At 45.8% G+C, this 17,909-nt stretch overlaps 1 protein-coding gene across 1 annotated transcript in view; it reads left to right on the top strand.

Annotated features, from left to right (window-relative positions):
* The window catches only part of LOC147629621 (long chain acyl-CoA synthetase 6, peroxisomal-like), a 60,594-nt gene extending 45,774 nt beyond the window's left edge, over positions 1 to 14,820 (top strand). The window contains exons 2-10 of the mRNA XM_086811925.1: positions 904 to 954; positions 1,062 to 1,122; positions 1,233 to 1,310; positions 1,394 to 1,465; positions 1,867 to 1,948; positions 2,042 to 2,147; positions 2,246 to 2,322; positions 14,524 to 14,568; positions 14,683 to 14,820. Coding sequence (XP_086668051.1) covers positions 904 to 954; positions 1,062 to 1,122; positions 1,233 to 1,310; positions 1,394 to 1,465; positions 1,867 to 1,948; positions 2,042 to 2,147; positions 2,246 to 2,322; positions 14,524 to 14,568; positions 14,683 to 14,820 — 710 coding nt within the window. The remainder of the gene's footprint in view (positions 1 to 903; positions 955 to 1,061; positions 1,123 to 1,232; positions 1,311 to 1,393; positions 1,466 to 1,866; positions 1,949 to 2,041; positions 2,148 to 2,245; positions 2,323 to 14,523; positions 14,569 to 14,682) is intronic.
* The last annotated feature ends 3,089 nt before the right edge of the window (positions 14,821 to 17,909 follow it).

A 17,909-nucleotide genomic window follows, 5' to 3' on the forward strand; every position in this document is an offset into this window, starting at 1 on the left:
TACTACTACAGCTACATGTGCCTAGAGCGCCTCGCATTGTATGACTTAGGCTTTAGCCTAACATGTATGTATGTTTTCAACTTGGTTTTAATGGAATTTTGGTTTGAGTCATCATCATGTGACAACTTGTCTTCTCTTTGAAATTGAAAATACTAAAGTTTGTAAGTATTTTTTTAAAAGACCGTACGATAAGATTAAAAAAAAAATATCATACCGTATTTTCCTGTACGGTATCGTATCGTACGAACTGTACGGTATCGTACCTGACAACTATGCTTCCATATATATTTTGTTGCCCCAAAATGCCCAATGGGTTTTTAACGAAGTGCGAACGCCCAAAGTGATTATTAAGTGTGGGCGCCCATAGCTTAATGAAGTGTGGACCAGCCAGCACCAAAAAACACAGGCTTGAATAAATACAAGTGTTTTGGCCTTCCTTACCACCTACAAGCTATGCTGGCATACATTTTCATGTGTACGATCATGCAGGCATTGTTTCGGGCATCCCCAGCCTTGTAAGGACGGCATACACAAATCAAGCAAGCATGAATGCAATGCATCTAAATCATTTTTCAAGCATACATGGATGCAATGCATGTGCACAAAATGTATCGAACAATCTCCCATTCTCAATAGCTTGTACTTGCTCTGTCCCTCGGATTCAGATGCGGACATGGGGTCCCTATATCCAAGCTGATTGGGTCTAGGTACGGACACGAGGTCCCTAGCCCAATTGGGTCCAGGTATAGACATGAGGGTCCTTAGGCCAGTCACATAAGCCTGAAGCACTGATAAATGTCCAACTGGTGACAGAATTCATGAGTGGAAGCTGTATTGAAGCTATCTTTTTTGTAAGAAATATTGTTAAGTGCAACAAATGATTTGGATATGCTTTCATTTCAGGAGAGAACGATGGGCTGAGCCTGCGGCCTACAGCTGGAGAGTTTTATATTAGTATGTCTGAACCTTTCTGCTGCTACAACCTACTTCAATAAAGAGCTTTTGTTTTGTTCCTTATTTTGATAAATGTTTAAGTTTAAGAAAATCCTTTTTTTGGACAGATAATGGGTATAGTGTTATACTACCAGAAAAGCTGAGTACTGGGAAATGGAATGTCTACAGGTATGCAAAATACTATGAATTTCTTTTTTGGTTCTGTCTTCTCAACCGTACTGCTAGCAAAAGCAATTTGGCATTAAACATTAACCCGTTTTGTTCCGTTGGGAAATAAGATCCGCACGATCTCCGATGCAGCTTATTGACCACTTCTCTGACCGCCCAGAAATCAGAACATTGCACGACAACTTTGTGTAAGTGAATTGTTTGATGGGGGCATTAGAATGAAAATATATAGTACCATGTGATATGGAGATATGGCTATTCTCTGGTGCAGGTTTTCTGTAAAAGCTTTCCAAGACTTGAAATATCTTGGCACAAGGATTCGTGAAGATGGGAGCATCGGAGAGTAAGTAGTTGAAAGGGGTGTTTTTCTTTCTATTAACGAAGGGCTTTCGAAATAAGTACATGCACACGCACAGGCATGCAGATAAGAATAGTGTGTGTGTGTCTGTCTCTCATAACATGCACACAATTATGTGGTTTTATTTTGTGAAGACTCATTTGTTGGTCAAGTTCTATCATTCATCCAGTCTATTGAAGGTTTGATATGCCAAACCCTCACTTTTGGCTATAGAGTTATAGCACTTTTCAATCTATATGATCAGGTTGTAGGTCTCCTCATGACAATTCAATTATCCATTTCTTCAAGCATGAGAGGTTGTGTGCAGCCATCAGGGAGAGTAAAAGGATTAATTCTTCCTTTATCAAAATCAGAATGTTTTTGATATTTATTCTTCTTGGTTGTAGGTACAAGTGGATGACATACGGAGAGGCAGGGACTGCTCGAGCAGCCATTGGGTCTGGCCTAGTTTTACATGGCATTTCCAAGGTACAATATCCATTTATTTCTTCAAATATCATTCAAGGCTAATAATATGTTAACTCAAGTATATGCAAGAATATTGTGATTTTTCATGAACAGGGTTCCCGTATTGGGCTGTATTTTATCAACCGTCCAGAATGGGTCATTGCGGAACATGCTTGCTCGTCTTATTCTTACATTTCTGTCCCTTTGTATGACACCCTTGGTAAGATTCTAGACTGGGTTACATTTGCTGTCCATTTTTCCTACTTTTTCCTAATTCTCCCCAGATCCTAGTAAGGCACTGTGTGTTTTGGTATACAGGCCCAGATGCGGTGAAGTTCATCATAAGCCATGCTGAGATGGCTTGTGTGTTTTGCACTCCTGATAAGCTTGAGACTGTAAGTTTGAACCATCCCTGATTTTAATCTCTTTTTTTTGGGTTTTTTGGAGGGGGGGGAAGGCGCAAAAAGGAGACTTCTATCAAGTATGAATAGACCATACAAAATCATGGCTAGAAGCTGGAACAAAAGATCCTTATCCCAGAATGGAGGGTGATCTCAACCAATATGAGGCACAAAGGTGTCAAGAGAGTCCTGTGGGGGTTGATGAGAAAAAGATCCCTTGATCCCACTCTCTCATGAAAACTGTGTGCTTTGCTTGTGCGCAGATCCAAATGGTCCTTGTAGATGAGCCCATGTGGCCATAAGAGTGAATAATATCTTCCCATATAGTGTCGTATATCTGAATGCCCTTAATAGCCTCTGTCCATCTGGCCTTCCACATCTGCTAAGTTTTTATACTGGCAATGATCTTCCAAGTAGTATCAATCCTCTGTAGAGGTGGTTATATTGTGTATGAGTAATATGGAGTAGCATGCAACGTTGGGCCACTGGAGCTTTGCATATCATTATGGTGGTGTCCAGATCCCTGCCCTCAAAGACCAGACTGAGTGAGCCAAAGCAATAGCATATGAAATGTTGTACTGTCTCAAAAGCTACGGGGCATCTGGGGCGGGTGTGGGTCTGCCCCAAAAATAGCCTTCACTGATTAATGGAGAGGCTACCACATGTAAGATTAACCAAAAGAAGTGGGAGATTTGGTTCCTCCTGTATGAGTGCCAAAGTTTGGCAAAATCTCTTTCAAATCAATGGAGTAATGTCATAACTCTCCTAGTGTGGCCTGAGTGTAGGAGTCCTCTGACTTTGTTCAAGTAAAAGGAGCTTGGCATTACGAAGTAGCTGAAAAAAAGGCCGACTACTTCATAGTAGTTAAGTCAACATGCCAATGCGACTTAACTACTCTTACTGATGAAGGGCAGTGTCATGAATAATCTCCTGTGGGAGTCTGATTTCATCAATCTCCATCCTAGCTGTAAAAAAAAAAAAAATGATCTTCCTCCTCATCTTGATCCAGCAAGGCTAACACCTGTAATGGCACTGTTGTCCTAGAGAAAATACCCAGCTACCTAGGATGATGCTGATCGTGAAATGTGCCAGTAATCGACTTGTAGCTGCATCAATTTGATCGATCTGTCTAAGACCGACTTTGAGGTGCTGCATGGATTCAAGTCTCCGATCCATAGGAGACTTTTAAAAGTCTCCCAAGCAGTAACTGTTGATGCACATCTCTCCTAGCCTAGCCATTGCATATATCTAGACGCACCCAAAGGTCGCCCAACCTCATCTCGAATGAGGTCATTCCACATAATGGGTTGTCTGTTAGCCTCATCCTTTGATCTTTTTTTTTGGAAAAACGATCCTTCTATTAGTTAATGAGAACGCCATAAGGCTACAAAGCTCACCTCACAAGGAGGAATAATAAACACAGTGAACACCGGAGCTCCACCCCCGTGGCTGGCCGCTCTCTTGGGGGGGCCTACCTAGTAGTACATGCGGGAGGTGAGAAGAGCCAAACTGGAGGCCTGTAGTGCCAAGTGACATCCTCGCCCCTCGTGATGAGGAACGGGCCAGGCTGCCAAGTGCGGAGGAACGCCTTGCGGCGACCTCTCATGCGATCCGAGTCGCCCTGAAGTTTCCCCCAGTGTCCTCTCAAGGTGTGAATGATGTCCACCCAGAGGGCCTGTATGACCTCCGCCGGTGGAGTCGCTTGGCGGTCTATGGCCTCCCTGCATTGGGCTCTCCATATGTGCCAAGCCGTCATGCTGCTGATCATCTCCCATCTGTGCCCGTCCCCCTCCTGGGAGACTGCCGAAGAGAAGTCTGGCGTTGGAACCACCGCCATCGCCCTGTCAGAGACCTGGATGGTCACACTGCCAGGGACGTCCTCGTATCCAAGGGCCGGGCCGCTGTCCGTGGCCCAAGCCACCGCACCCCACGTCACCATCATCTCACCTGGTGAGCCTGCAAAAACCATCCTGAGAGCGCGCTGCCAGACCTGCTGTGCCTGTGGGCAATCCCATAAGCAGTGCCGCTGCGACTCCTGTGCATGGTCGCACCGAGGACAGGACGCTGGGTGTCTGCCAAAAGCTAGCCAAGCCCCCACAGCCAGTCCTCTATGCGTTGTAAGCCAGAGAAAAAGCGTCATCTTCCGGGGCCGGAAGCTGGCCCAAAGGCGCTGCCAGAAGTCCCTAAGGAAGGCAAGGGAGAGCCCCTGTCGCCGCCAATGCTCGGCCGCGCCTCATCCTTTGATCTAGGAAGCCTTTGTCTCAAAAAAGGTCTCATGCTACTCCATGCTTTGATGATGACAGCTATAAGTGAAGAGGAGTGTGCCCTATACTCTGCCTCTGTAAAGATGAAACATGAACTGAGCATCCCATCTCCATCACCACGAGGTGTATAACCAGAGATTTGAAACATGAAGAAATTCTTCCAAGTCTTAGCAAGGCTCTGCACTTTATATCCGGATCTACAATATTGAGCCCCCCTCCTTGTCTGAGGTGTGTATCATGCTCCCAAGCAACTCTGGCCTCGGTGTCAAGTGTACTATCCGCACTTGACTAGAGAAAGTTGCGGACCAATCTCTGCAGCTGGCCAATGCATCCACAAGAGAAGCACCAACATGAGGCAATGAACCAAGCTGATGCAAGCAGTACTTGGTTAACCACCAAGGCTCTGGAGTCTGGATCCAATCTTCTAGAACTCCAATGAAGAATTTTCTTCCTTATTGTTACGTCCCAAGTCTAAGGAGCTCTCCCTCAAACTGACTCATAAAGTCGCTTATATAGGCCTCCTATAAATGAGGAGCCAAATATAGCACGTCTCATAAAAGCTACTAACCCCCACTTAAGATGCCTAACCCCTAGTCTAAGGTGAACCTACCTTGAAGATCTTACTCTGTGCTAACATCTGATGGGTGTGTAATGGTGGTATGGGATGCTAGGGACTTTGCACATGGAGCCATGTGTCTGATACTACTATCCCCCTGTGCTGTGTTGGGGGGTGAGCTTGAATGGTTGGGCGGTGAGCTAGATGCCCTAGTCTATGTGTGTTTTCCTTTTTGTTTATAGTTAATCGTAGGGTTTGTTAGCTTGGGGGCTGACATTGGTATCAGAGTAATTTTGTGATGTCAAGCTTCAACCGAAGATATATGTGAAGCTATTTTTGATCCGAATTCTGAATCATATTGTTGTTTTCATGATCTTTTCAATCCTGAAATTTTGTTAAGATCATCTGCTTGTGAATGTAATTCTATCTCAAGCGGTGAAATTTCTAAAGAACAACAAATTTTGGATGATATTTTAAGAGAGTTTCGTGATGTATTTTTGAGTGAGTTAGTAGATGGTCGGCGACCCGAGAGGGGTGTTGATCATGCGATCGAGCTATTTCTTGATAGTAATCTCGTCTCCCGGTAGCCTTATCGTTTTAGTTTAAAAAGGGAGGACGAGATTGCTCGGCAATTGCAAGATTATCTTAGTAAAGGTTTTGTTCATTCTAGTAAGTCTCCATGAGGCGCTCCCGTTCTTCTATCATAGAAGGAAGATGGTAGCATGTGCTTCTGTGTAGATTACAAAGGCTAGAATAAACTCACGATCAAGAACATGTATTCTTTGCCGAGGATGGATGACTTGGTAGGGATAAATCTAGCTATCTTTGTTAGTCATCAACAATGGCTGAGATTGAATCATGGTCCCTATTAGTCGGGGTTAATCCAATTACAAAATCCATCGAGACACTTTACCACTTGTTCTCAGGAATTTGCAAAGGATGCAATAACCCTCGAGCTCTAAGCCTTTCAACTATATTAAGGTGGCACTGAGTATACTTTCCCACATAATCCTCAACAACTAATTTCATGCGTGGGTAATAGAAATATCGGCCAACCAAGGTGTCATGTGCACATTGTGTATCTACTGTGTGCTACACGCACACAAGACTAGCTTCGAGGTTTGGGGAAGCTTGGAGCTAGGCAGGCTGATTGGCGAGCTAAGTTAGGGATAGACTAACGGGCGGACACCCAAGTAGCCCAAGTGTGGACGTCCGGTGACCGGCCAAGAGCCTATAAAAGGGTGGCCAAGGCTAGTTAATAGTTCATAGAGTCTCACGTGTCTTTGTGAGAGCTCTATGGTCAGGAGCCTGGATCTAGTGCACACATGCACCTGCTTTATGTAGCCGAGGCCAGCAGCAGTCCGAGGCCCGCGACGAGGGTAGCTTTGTGACGGTATGGGACGTCATGAGGTAGAGATTGGTCGGTACGTCCATCTAGTTAGCTCAGCTGGTGGCTCGGTGGGGACAGCCAAGACTTGTGGGCTTGCCCACGGTTGTCAAGGTTGGGAGGTGAGTCAGGCTTGCACCCCCTTCACGTTTGTTTGGTTTGTTTGCAGGTTTCGAGTCTTGCACCAAGAGCGTGATGGGAGAAACAAAATTAGGGTTAGAGTTCATTCATGGGAGACATACACAGAGAAGCAAGGAAGAGAGAGAGAGTTGTGGGGATAAGTCAACTCATCAAGTGAGTGTGTGACTCCCCTATCACACATGTATATTGCACTAGTACACATAGTGCACTTAGTACATTAAAAGTACTAAGTGTACTATGTACTATAACTTATGGGCTTGTACACACTATAAGGGTGGGCATAACGCCTTTACCCCAACAACCTCCCACTTAAAGGCAAAGTGCCCTTAAGTAAAGGAAAAGAAAAAATCAGCATGTACATGATAATATACAAGGCCATATCAAGGCTGAAAATGGCCTCATCCAATGCCCATCAAGTGTCTGCAATGAGCAAATCGCTCCGGAGGCAAACTCTTTGTCAACAGATCGGCCGGGTTGTCATCCGTATGAATCTTAACAAGCTGAATTTGCTTGTTCTCTATCACCTCTCTAATGAAGTGATACTTCACATCCACATGCTTCGTCTTTGCATGAAAGACAGGATTCTTTGCCAACTGGATGGCACTCTGACTGTCACAATGCAACAATGGAATATCCCCTGTATAGCCCAAATCAACCACTAACCGAGATAGCCATAATGCCTCCTTGCAAGCCTCTGTGGCTGCAATATACTCGGCCTCTGTAGTAGATAAGACAGTGCACTTCTGCATCCTGGATATCCATGACACAGCACCTCCTGTGAATGTAAATACATAACCGGTAGTAGACTTCCGGTTATCTGGATGACCGGCATAATCCGAATCCGTGTAACCATGCACTAATGCATCCTGTTTGCCAAAGCAAATGCACAAATCCTGTGTGCCCTTCAGGTATCTCATGACACCTTTCACTGCTTCCCAATGCTTCTTGCCAGGGTTGGCCATGTATCTAGAAACCACTCCCATTGCAAATGCAATGTCCGGCCTAGTAGCAACCATGGCATACATGAGACTGCCACAAGCTGAAGCATACGGAATCTTGGCCATATCAGCCCTGTCTCTATCTGACTGTGGGCTGTCCATAGCACTGAGTTTCACATATGGAGGCAAAGGAGTACTAGTCTTCTTCCCCCCGTCCATATTGAACCTCTGCAAGACTTTGCCAATGTATTCCTTCTGAGACAAATACAACACATGCTGATTTCTGTCCCGAAGTATCCGCATACCCAAGATGTGATTTGCATCACCCAAATCCTTCATATCAAAGGTTTCATGCAGCCTCTTCTTCAATGTATCCATCTCTTTACGAGATTTCCCGGCAATCAACATATCATCAACATACAAGATGAGGATCAATAGACTGCCATCCAAAGCTTTCTTGGTGTACAAGCAGTGATCTATGTCACTTCTCCTGAATTTCTGAGACTTCATGAATGTATCAAATTTATGATACCATTCTCTTGGTGCCTGTTTGAGCCCATAAAGACTCTTTTTCAGCTTGCATACAAGCTTCTCCTTTCCACTCACTGCATAACCCTCTGGCTGCTGCATATATATCTCCTCATGGAGATCACCGTGAAGAAAAGCAGTCTTCACATCCATCTGAATCAAGTCCAGATCATCATGTGCAACCAAAGCTAACACAGCTCTAAGTGTGGTCATTTTGACCACTGGAGAGAAGATCTCATCAAAGTCCACACCATATTCCTGCTTAAAGCCCTTTGCCACTAACCTGGCTTTGTATCTTGGCTTTGCATCTGCTGCAACTTTGAGCCTGTAAACCCACTTGCATGGCAAAACTTTCTTGCCTGCAGGCAAAGGCACCAACTTCCAAGTTCCATTTTTATGCAGAGAATCCATCTCTGACTTCATGGCACGCTCCCATAGAGCCTTGTCTGCCCTCTGTAAAGCCTCCTTATAACATGAGGGCTCCCCACAGTCAGTAAGCATCAAATAGTCAACCCCTGGAACAAACCTGTCAGGGGCTCTGGAGGGTCTTGTGGACCTCCGTAGCCAATGACCATCATTTGCAGGTTGCTGTCCAGCCTGCATATCACCCATTGGTGGCTCCTGTTCCATGCCATAAGGCTGAAAAATCATGCCCGGTATCTCCTCTAACTGTGGTATATCCATAGGGATATCTTCTGCCATATCTGGCTGTCCATTTGGAACATTTTCAGCACCATTTAAGGGCTGGTTTTCCTGCTGTAATGGCTGATTTACAGCCCTTGGTTGTTGTCCATGATGTCCATCATCATCAAAGATGACTCTGCCAGGCTCCTGTTGCCTTGCAGGCTCCTTATACATGCATGTTTCATCAAAAATGACATCATTGCTGCGTATGATCTTTCTATTCATGGGATCCCAAAGTCTATACCCCATTTCACCTCTGTCACCATATCCTAGGAATATGCATTTATGAGACTTAGGATCAAGTTTGGTGCGCATTTCCCTGCGTATGTGCACGTACGCAACGCAACCAAACACTCTCAAGTGCTTGTATGACGGAGGCTTCCCTGTCCATACTTCTTCTGGCACTTTCCCACCAAGCCTCGTGTTAGGTGACCTGTTTATAAGGTGAACGGCTGTCATAACAGCTTCAGCCCAAAAACCATGAGGTAATGCAGCATGTGACAACATAGAACGGACCTTCTCCTGAATGGTCCTGTTCATCCTCTCTGCTGTCCCGTTTTGTGGAGGATCATAAGGAGTAGAGAGCTCCCTCTTGATGCCTTTAGCATCACAAAAGTCCTGAAACTGTTTGGACATATACTCTCCACCATTGTCGGAACGCAAAGCCTTCAGTGTTTTGCCAGTTTGATTCTCAACAAGAGCAACAAACTTCTCAAACACTGCTTGTGTTGATGGAGTTGGCTGCGCTGCAGATTTAGATCACCTGCAGGTAATGTACGGACCGGGTTACGTTTTCTGCTCAGCAGGTGACGTGGAGCTGAGCGCCTGTTGAATGCTTGGCGTTTTTCTTCGCTCGCCTGCCTACCAGCTGAATGCACGGCGTTCTTCTATGCTCGCCTGCCTACCAGCTGCCACGCCATCGCTCCGCCTGGTGTTTGCTTCGTATTGCTGCTGTGCGCTTCGCTCGGCTAGTGCCAAGCTACAAGACGGGTGGTGGAGGGTCGTGCTGGACCTACTATCGTCCGGACTCTCGCCCTTGCAAGCGTGCTCGCCACCTTCGCCTTCGCGCTAGTGCCACTCGCCTAGGTGGCCGGCCGACTTTATATGCGCAGCAGCCTTCGCTCAACGCCGGGCGTTTCAATTTCGCCTTGTGTTGCTTTGCGCTTGTAGTCGACAGCTTTGGTGGCTACACGTCGCCAGTCCACGCTCATCCGCCCAACACTTCGCCTATCGCTTACTGATGACGCTTCTCACCAGCGATGGCCCTCCCTCTAGCGCCAAGCTTGGCCAGACCTCGTGGCTGTTGGGCAGCCCACGCTGGTTGGCTGGGCAGAGAAAGGCGACCAAAAAAAGAAGAAGAAGGCAACCCTCAGATCAGAATTCAGCACGACCAGTACGACTGCTCCAGGGCTCTGATACCAGTTGATGGGAGAAACAAAATTAGGGTTAGAGTTCATTCATGGGAGACATACACAGAGAAGCAAGGAAGAGAGAGAGAGTTGTGGGGATAAGTCAACTCATCAAGTGAGTGTGTGACTCCCCTATCACACATGTATATTGCACTAGTACACATAGTGCACTTAGTACATTAAAAGTACTAAGTGTACTATGTACTATAACTTATGGGCTTGTACACACTATAAGGGTGGGCATAACGCCTTTACCCCAACAGAGCGTTCTATGAGGTGATCCTATGGGGATTTGACTCTGGTATCAGAGCAAGCCTTGAGAACGAGCAAGTCGGTAGATAGAGAAAAAGAGGTCAAAGAAAAGGTATGAGTTCGAGAAGATTGCTGGGCAGCGCACGTGCATCGATTATAGCTAGGCGTAGGCGGGCAAGCCTGTGCGCATGTGTACACGTAGGCCGACGGGTGACAGATAGGCGGTACTAAGGAACGTTGCAGAAATCGCCAAAAGCAATTGCCGGGTGGTTTTTTTTGATAAATTTAGCCTTTGCTAGAAAAAAAAAAAAAAAACCTCCATGCGATGCTTTGTTTGTTTTGAACCTTAGAAAAGGGTTAAAAAAATCCCATGCTTTGCTTTTATGGTGTTTTTTTAAAAAGAATATATATTATAATTTATATATATAAACACAAAAGAAAAAGCTAAGTAAGCTTTCGGGGAAGCCTATAAATTCCTCCCAAGGTGGCTTCTTGCCACACATCTCTCAAGCTCTCAAGCTCTCAAGCTCTCTAGCACTCTTCTTTGTGCAAGATCAAACTTTTCTCTCATCTTGCCCTCTTCAAGATGTTGACCCAAGAATCCGAGTTGGAGCCCATTCCTGAACATGAAGACTTGCCGGCTACGGAAGCCACCAATGGCGATGTTTTTGACGATTTAGTTTCAAAATCAGATTTCCAAGAGTTTAAAAATGCTCTCAAAGCTTCTTTCTCGGAACGTCAAGCACAAGTTTCGTATTACACGACGGATTGGTTCAGTTGCATATGAATTGGATTTGCCTTCTCATGTGAAAGTTCATCTTGTATTTCATGTCAGTAGACTTAAGGAAGTATTGGGTGGAACATACCAGTTAGTTTCTCCTCAAGAAATTATAGATATCGAGGATATGACATTTGTTCCACACGAACCTGAAAAGATTCTTGGATTTCGTGAAAGACGATTGCGTAATACACTTATCACGGAATACAAGATCAAGTGGAAGGATCCTGTCGAGGAGGACGCTACATGGGAGACATTGACTACCCTTCAGAGGAATTACCTTGGCTTTTTAGTGAGCTCAAGAGTGAGCTCTTAGAGGAAGGGGAGTATGTCATGTGCACAGTGTGTATCTATCGTATGCTACACGCACACATGACTAGCTTTGAGGTTTGGGAAAGCTTGGAGCTAGGCAGGCTGATTGGCGAGCTGAGTTAGGGATAGACTAACGGACAGGCACCCAAGTATGGACGGACGGGCTCCTGGTAACTGGCCAAGACCCTATAAAAGGGCGGCCAAGGTTACTCAATAGTTCATAGAGTCTCACGTGTCTTTGTGAGAGCTCTATGGCCAAGGTTACTCAATAGTTCATAGAGTCTCACGTGTCTTTGTGAGAGCTCTATGGTCAGGAGACTGGATCTAGTGTAGACGTGTACTTGCTTTATGCAGCCGAGGCTGGCAGCAGTCTCGAGGCCCACGAGGGTAGCTTCGTGGCGGTATGGGTCGTCACGAGGTAGAGATTGGTCGGTACGTCCATCTAGTTAGCTCACCTCGTGGCTCGGTGGGGACAACCAAGACTTGTGGACTTGCCCACGGCTGTCAAGGTTGGGAGGTGAGTCAGGCCTGCACCCCTTTCACGTTTGTTTGGTTTGTTTGCAGGTTTTGAGTCTTGTACCAGGAGCGTTCTAGGAGGTGATCCCATGGGGATTTGACACAAGGCCAAGGTTCTATGTATGCCGTGGTGTCCCACACTAGGTGCGTCATGGCACTCATACAATATCAAAGCTTAACAATGCATTAATTGATGTCCCTCAAGTGTTCCCAAGCCAATTTTGAAAAATTTCGGCATGACCTTTAGGCATCAATTGCAATATCTCAATGTAAAAACATAAGCATATCCATTGCATTGTCTTGCATTATCATTGCCAACTTGATATCATTACCAATGCCAATCAATGTGTGTTGATGGAACGCTACTTGCCGATCTCCCAACCAATTTTCTCATCCCTTTACCAAAGTTTAGATCCAATGGTAAGGGTTGAGGCCATGTCTTCACACCATGTACCGAATCCTCTTTGTATTGCTTTACCATGGCACAAAAGGTTCAAGACACTACTCACCTTTGGCCACTCCACCTAGTGCCACAAAGGAACCCTCTCACCATACTAGATTTTACAAGCATTTTGAAATTGAAATTGATTGTAATGAAAGTTTGCAATCCAAATATGTGAGAGAGTTTACTTACAAGAATAGCATGAACTCATGTCAATATCATAATGTCAATCTCATAATGTCCATGCTCTTGTCCAACACCATATAGCTCCTAAGGCATCAATCAAAACACACGTATGCTCCTTACATAGGCATGTCAAAAGCATGGGCATTCAACACCTCCATGTACATGCATATTGAGCATTCACATAAGCACACCATATGTCATTCCATAGCATTGATTCATGTCTCCATCATGTAGAATAGCTCCATCAATCAAGAAAACACATCCAATGGCCAACAACCAAGCTTATGCCCTCACCATGGCATACAAGTAAGCTTGAGCCCTCACCATGGCATACAAGTAAGCTTGAGCATCCATTTGAATCATATCAAACACATAAAATCCTCATATGCAAGTGATTATGGCATTGATGAGCTTGATTGGAGCATGTAATCCCATCATATGCTATTCAAACGGCATGGGAATTCATGTATTGCATCCAAATGGCAAAAAGAAGCACAAACCCCTAAATTATTGCTCTAGGGTTTGATCAATGGCTGATATGAGAGCTTATCAATGCATAATGGCATGATTAGAGTACTCAATGGGGTCCATAAGCGGGAGACCATAAGATACGATTGCGGCCGGGTAGGATCTTACCAAGATCTCCCCCTACTAGAGAGAGATCTTTGAATCTCCCCACGCACCACCCACTTTTGCCTATTGTAAAAGGTGCTGCCTCGGATGTTCCATGAAGCTATCCTCATGGCTAGGTGAAGAGGTTGCCGGCCCTTGAGGGCTATCCTCGGCGTGTGAGGCTTTCGAAGGCAGTTTGGAGGAGGAATAATGGCTGTCCACTCGCAGGCACAAGTGCTATGAACGGATGCAGTTTCAGCTCCCAGATAGTCCCACTCAAAAGAGGCACATGATCTAGTCTCTCCTGGGCGAAGGTCCTTGGGAAAGCACATGAAGCAGTCTCTCCGGGGCTTACTTGGGGGTCACCAGCTTGATGCGCACTGTGGACTAGAGCTGGTCCATGATACCACCAGGTTCTCCAATGAAAGCCGCTTGAAAGAGTTCTTGGACTTGACCATGAGCTGGACGGCTGGCAACGAACTTGCACACTAAGATGTGTGCTTCTAATGTAGCCATTGAAGAAGAAAAGACCTGGGGTTCCAATTCTGAGAAGAGATAGTTGAGGGTTGCTTCGGCTAGAGATGACGGAGTGGCTGCCATGTAGCCCTACAGGTGAAAGCCAAAGGCCGGTCAACTGCTGACAAAAGAAACACCTACGGAAGCGCTGTGAGGAACCAGGGGAGGGGGGAGAGAGCGGAGAAGGGACAGTGATGGAGGAAATGGAGGCAACTTGGGAAGAAGGGCAGGATGCACTGATATGGGGCAGGGGGCACAAAAAGGGACGGAAGAGGATGGGGACTGCAGGTGGGAGGGGGGGGGGGAGAGAGGGCAGGAAAGGGTGCTCAGGGAAGCGGGGGGCTGGGAAGTTGGACAGCGACCATGTTCTCCTGTCTAAAGAAAATTTAAAGCTTTAAAACTGTCTCTTTGTGAATGTTACATGCCTCCTGGTTGCTTGCAGCATGTATTTGGTGAGCTTATATCATGTCAATAGCCATTACCTTTCCTCAAGAGATGCCTTGCACCAGTATAGGTTGAGAGGCTTTGCAATGTGCTGTGTTGTTTTGGTGTGTCTTACATGGTTTTATGTGGCTAAGTTCTAGTTTTGGTTATCTCTGGCTTGTTGTTGTTATATTGTGCCTTTTGTATATGTGAGACTGCTGATGAATTTTGCTGGTGTTTTTGTCTCTCAGTTGCTCAACTGTATTTCAGAAACTTCCTCAGTTCGACTGGTGGTGGTATGTTTTGGTTTCCCATGTAGCATATTTTATGTTTCAGGTGTATTCTTAACCTAAAATTTTTCTCAAGTTTCATGAACACTTGTTGTTGTTGTGTAATAATTTGCTACACAGGTAGTTGGTGGAAACGATCTTCTTCCTTCAAGGCAAGGAGTGGAAATTATCTCTTATTCAAGACTGCAAGCTCAAGTAATCCCCCGGACACCCACAACAAAACCAACCCCCCCCCCCCCCCCCCCCCAAGTTTTTTAGGCTGCCCATGTCCTTCCAAGAAGAAAATGCAAGGCCCTACAGATTTTGTTGACTGTTGTCATAATCCATTCCTTTTTTCAGTTCTGAATAGTTTTTTAAATTGCTGTGAGAGTGTAAGAGGATACAACACTCTTTTACAACGCAAAACTTAAAACTCAAATTGCGCAATAGAAAAGATAGAGAAGGTACTGTACTATTGATGTGATACAATAGATATCAAAGTCCCACACCCATGGGCTCCTATGTAGGGAGCTTTCTTGGCTGATCTACAACTGCGAAGATGGAAGTAGAAGCTATGGAGTAAACTCGTGGTGATTGATGAACTGTGTGGAGAAGGGATTAGGCATGTATCTATATAGGTCTGTATACATGACATGACCGCATAGGTCACTATAGTAACATCATCCGAAGATTGTTCAAAATCTTTTGAAATTCTGGCACTCATGATAGCTATCTAGAGTCTCAATATCTGTTGCCACTGCCAGAGAGGAGGAAGTGACTGGCCCCTAGTGTGGCTTTTCTCTCCCCCTCCCCTGATAATGCCTTCCCTTGAGAGCGGCCAACCGGAAAGGCGCCCCCCCCCCCCCCCCCCCGCCCCCCCCAAATTTTTTAGTTTATACCTCTTTCGAGGGATGTACATGTCAGGCTCCACATGGAGCAGTTCTGAAGCTAGCTCCTTTGTGGACATTTTTCCTTTTATGACTAATTTAGGATCCGAAAAAGGTGGTCACTGCATTGGTTCTCTGTGTAACTAGGTAATCTTGTGCTGGGTGCTGCCTCTACTGGCTCTTTGGGCAACTTTTCTTCCACCAAAACCATGCAAGCATGCTGCCCCTTCCCAAGCCTGCATGCTTCATGTTTCCACTTGTGCTGTTCACTGCCCCCGCTTCCCTTCCGTTCTAATTTTGTTTTCTTTTTTTCCTGCTTGCCTGCTCAACAGCCCACCCAGCCTTCTCTCCTTTCTTTCACTCTCAAACTCCCCTCTTTGGATTCAGACCCGTTGGCAGGAGCATCAGATTTCAGTCTTGGGTTTCCTAGCCTGGCCTCCCAAAGCAGTATCATGCTCTTCTTCTGAAAATTATGCACTCTTTGGGTGAGGTTCTTGAGCCTCCTTCTGAAACCGGCCTCTGGTAGAAACCAAAGTGCGGTAGACTAGCAGTCACCCTTCCACTTGTAGTCCAAAAAAATAACAAATTTAACTGGAGCTAGAATGCCCCAAAACTGAAATGAAATCGACACTTGTTGGCCCCAAAGCTTGGCGCCCCTTTCGGTATTTCTTTATTCAAATTCAATGAGATGTAAAACTGAGTACAACAAAGCTAGCCTGGAGAATAAACCTGTATGTCCAATCTGGCAGCCCTCAAGACCTCTTAGCACAGAGGATTCACACACAGATCTATGTCCCACAAAAGCAACACACTGTGCTTTCCTCTGATCAACCAAGACAATTCAGCAGGGCAGCCTTGAGCACACATCTGGCATATTCCATGAACATGGTTCCACAACTCAGTTCAAATATACATGGACTGTCCAGTCTCTGTTTCCACCCTTTCAAATTGCCATACCCCTCCCCTCACAAGGGGCCAGATAACACAACTTTGCAGCAGACATAAGCCAGTGGAAAGATAGAAAGATGAACAAGTTCAGAGCTTACCAAATCAATGCGTGGTTTTGCACCCGTGGGACTGATCGTACCAGTCTGTATTTGACAAAGACTGTCTGTACTTTCCTCCCTGCAACCACCTGACTGATGCACCAACTATGCTCTGATAAAGCACCGCCTGCAGCTGGTGATGCGCCGCCTGCTACTGTTTAGGACTGAACAGAACTGGAGCCGGTACCTGTCCGTTCAGGTCAGCAATACCCTACTGTACCTGTCCGTACAGTTCTGTACGTGCAGATTCTACCGCCTGTATCTGCTGCCGTCTTTACTCTGCCAGTATTGCCTGAACCTGTCCGTAGAGGTGTTCGCCTGCAGTACCCGACTGTACCAGCTTGTACAGTTCTGCGCCTGCAAACAGCCGCTTGTGTCAGTTGACGTACAGTAGCCGTACCTGCCTGTGTCAGAGGTCTTGCAGCGTCTGAACTGTTTAGCCGTACAGTACCCGTCTGTGCGCAGTATGTACCGTACAGTACTCGCCTGCACAACAGCCGCCTGCTGTCTGTATGCAGCAAACCTATACTTGCAGTCGTACAGCAGCCACGTGATTGTACAACCAAGGTCGGTACGGCCTGTTCTGTACGGAAACCAGCAGCCAGTCGACTCACCGTTTCCCTTCTCCTCAACGCATGTAGCTTGCACGCTTCCAAGCAAGCGAGAGAGAGAGAGAGAGAGAGAGAGAGAGAGAGAGAGAGAGAGAGAGAGACGTGTAACTCCAAAAGTGGAGTTTCTCCCTCCAAAAATATCCTAAGGCCCTTACTTTAATGTTTATAAACTTCCTAAGGGCCACTTAGGCCTAGGTGCCACCCATGGTTAGAACATTAAAAATATTAATGTTCTTGGTCCCCCTTCACACCTGAAGATGTTCACACATCATTCCCTTTGTCCGGGCACCCCAAATATGAATCATTTAATATTTATTTTGCTCAGCAACCACCATGCCCACACTTGTGCCGTTCCATTTTCATAGGGTCATGACATACCTCCCTCTTGAAAAATGCAAGTGTCCTCAATTGCAATCTGGTGATATAGCAAAATATCCAAAGTGAAATATACAATATGGCAGATCAGCGTCCCAGTCTCTCTAAGCCATGCACATGTAACAACATTCACTGCAAACCAATGTGTAGTAGTAGTCCAAGTTTTATACCATTGTGAACCATACACATCCATAACATCCAATGTGACTAGTACACATATATCATAGAAGTCCCATAACAGATATACTGTCAGCCATCAGTACCTTCGGGTGAGACAAAAGCTGCACCAAGCGACCTCTAGATGTCATCTGAGCCTGTCTGTATCAAGGGAGTGGAGGTGTTACCCCCCTCTTGAGCATCAGACAATGCTCCAGATCCATGCTCTGCTGAACTTGAATGAGCCGTAACAAGAGTCGGCTCCAACTCAAAGGCATCGAGATAGGCTGCAA

The sequence above is a fragment of the Cibotium barometz genome, chromosome 17 (genome assembly GCF_041138505.1).
Source record: "Cibotium barometz isolate CiBa-2024 chromosome 17, ASM4113850v1, whole genome shotgun sequence".
NCBI classification, from domain to species: Eukaryota; Viridiplantae; Streptophyta; class Polypodiopsida; order Cyatheales; family Cibotiaceae; genus Cibotium; species Cibotium barometz.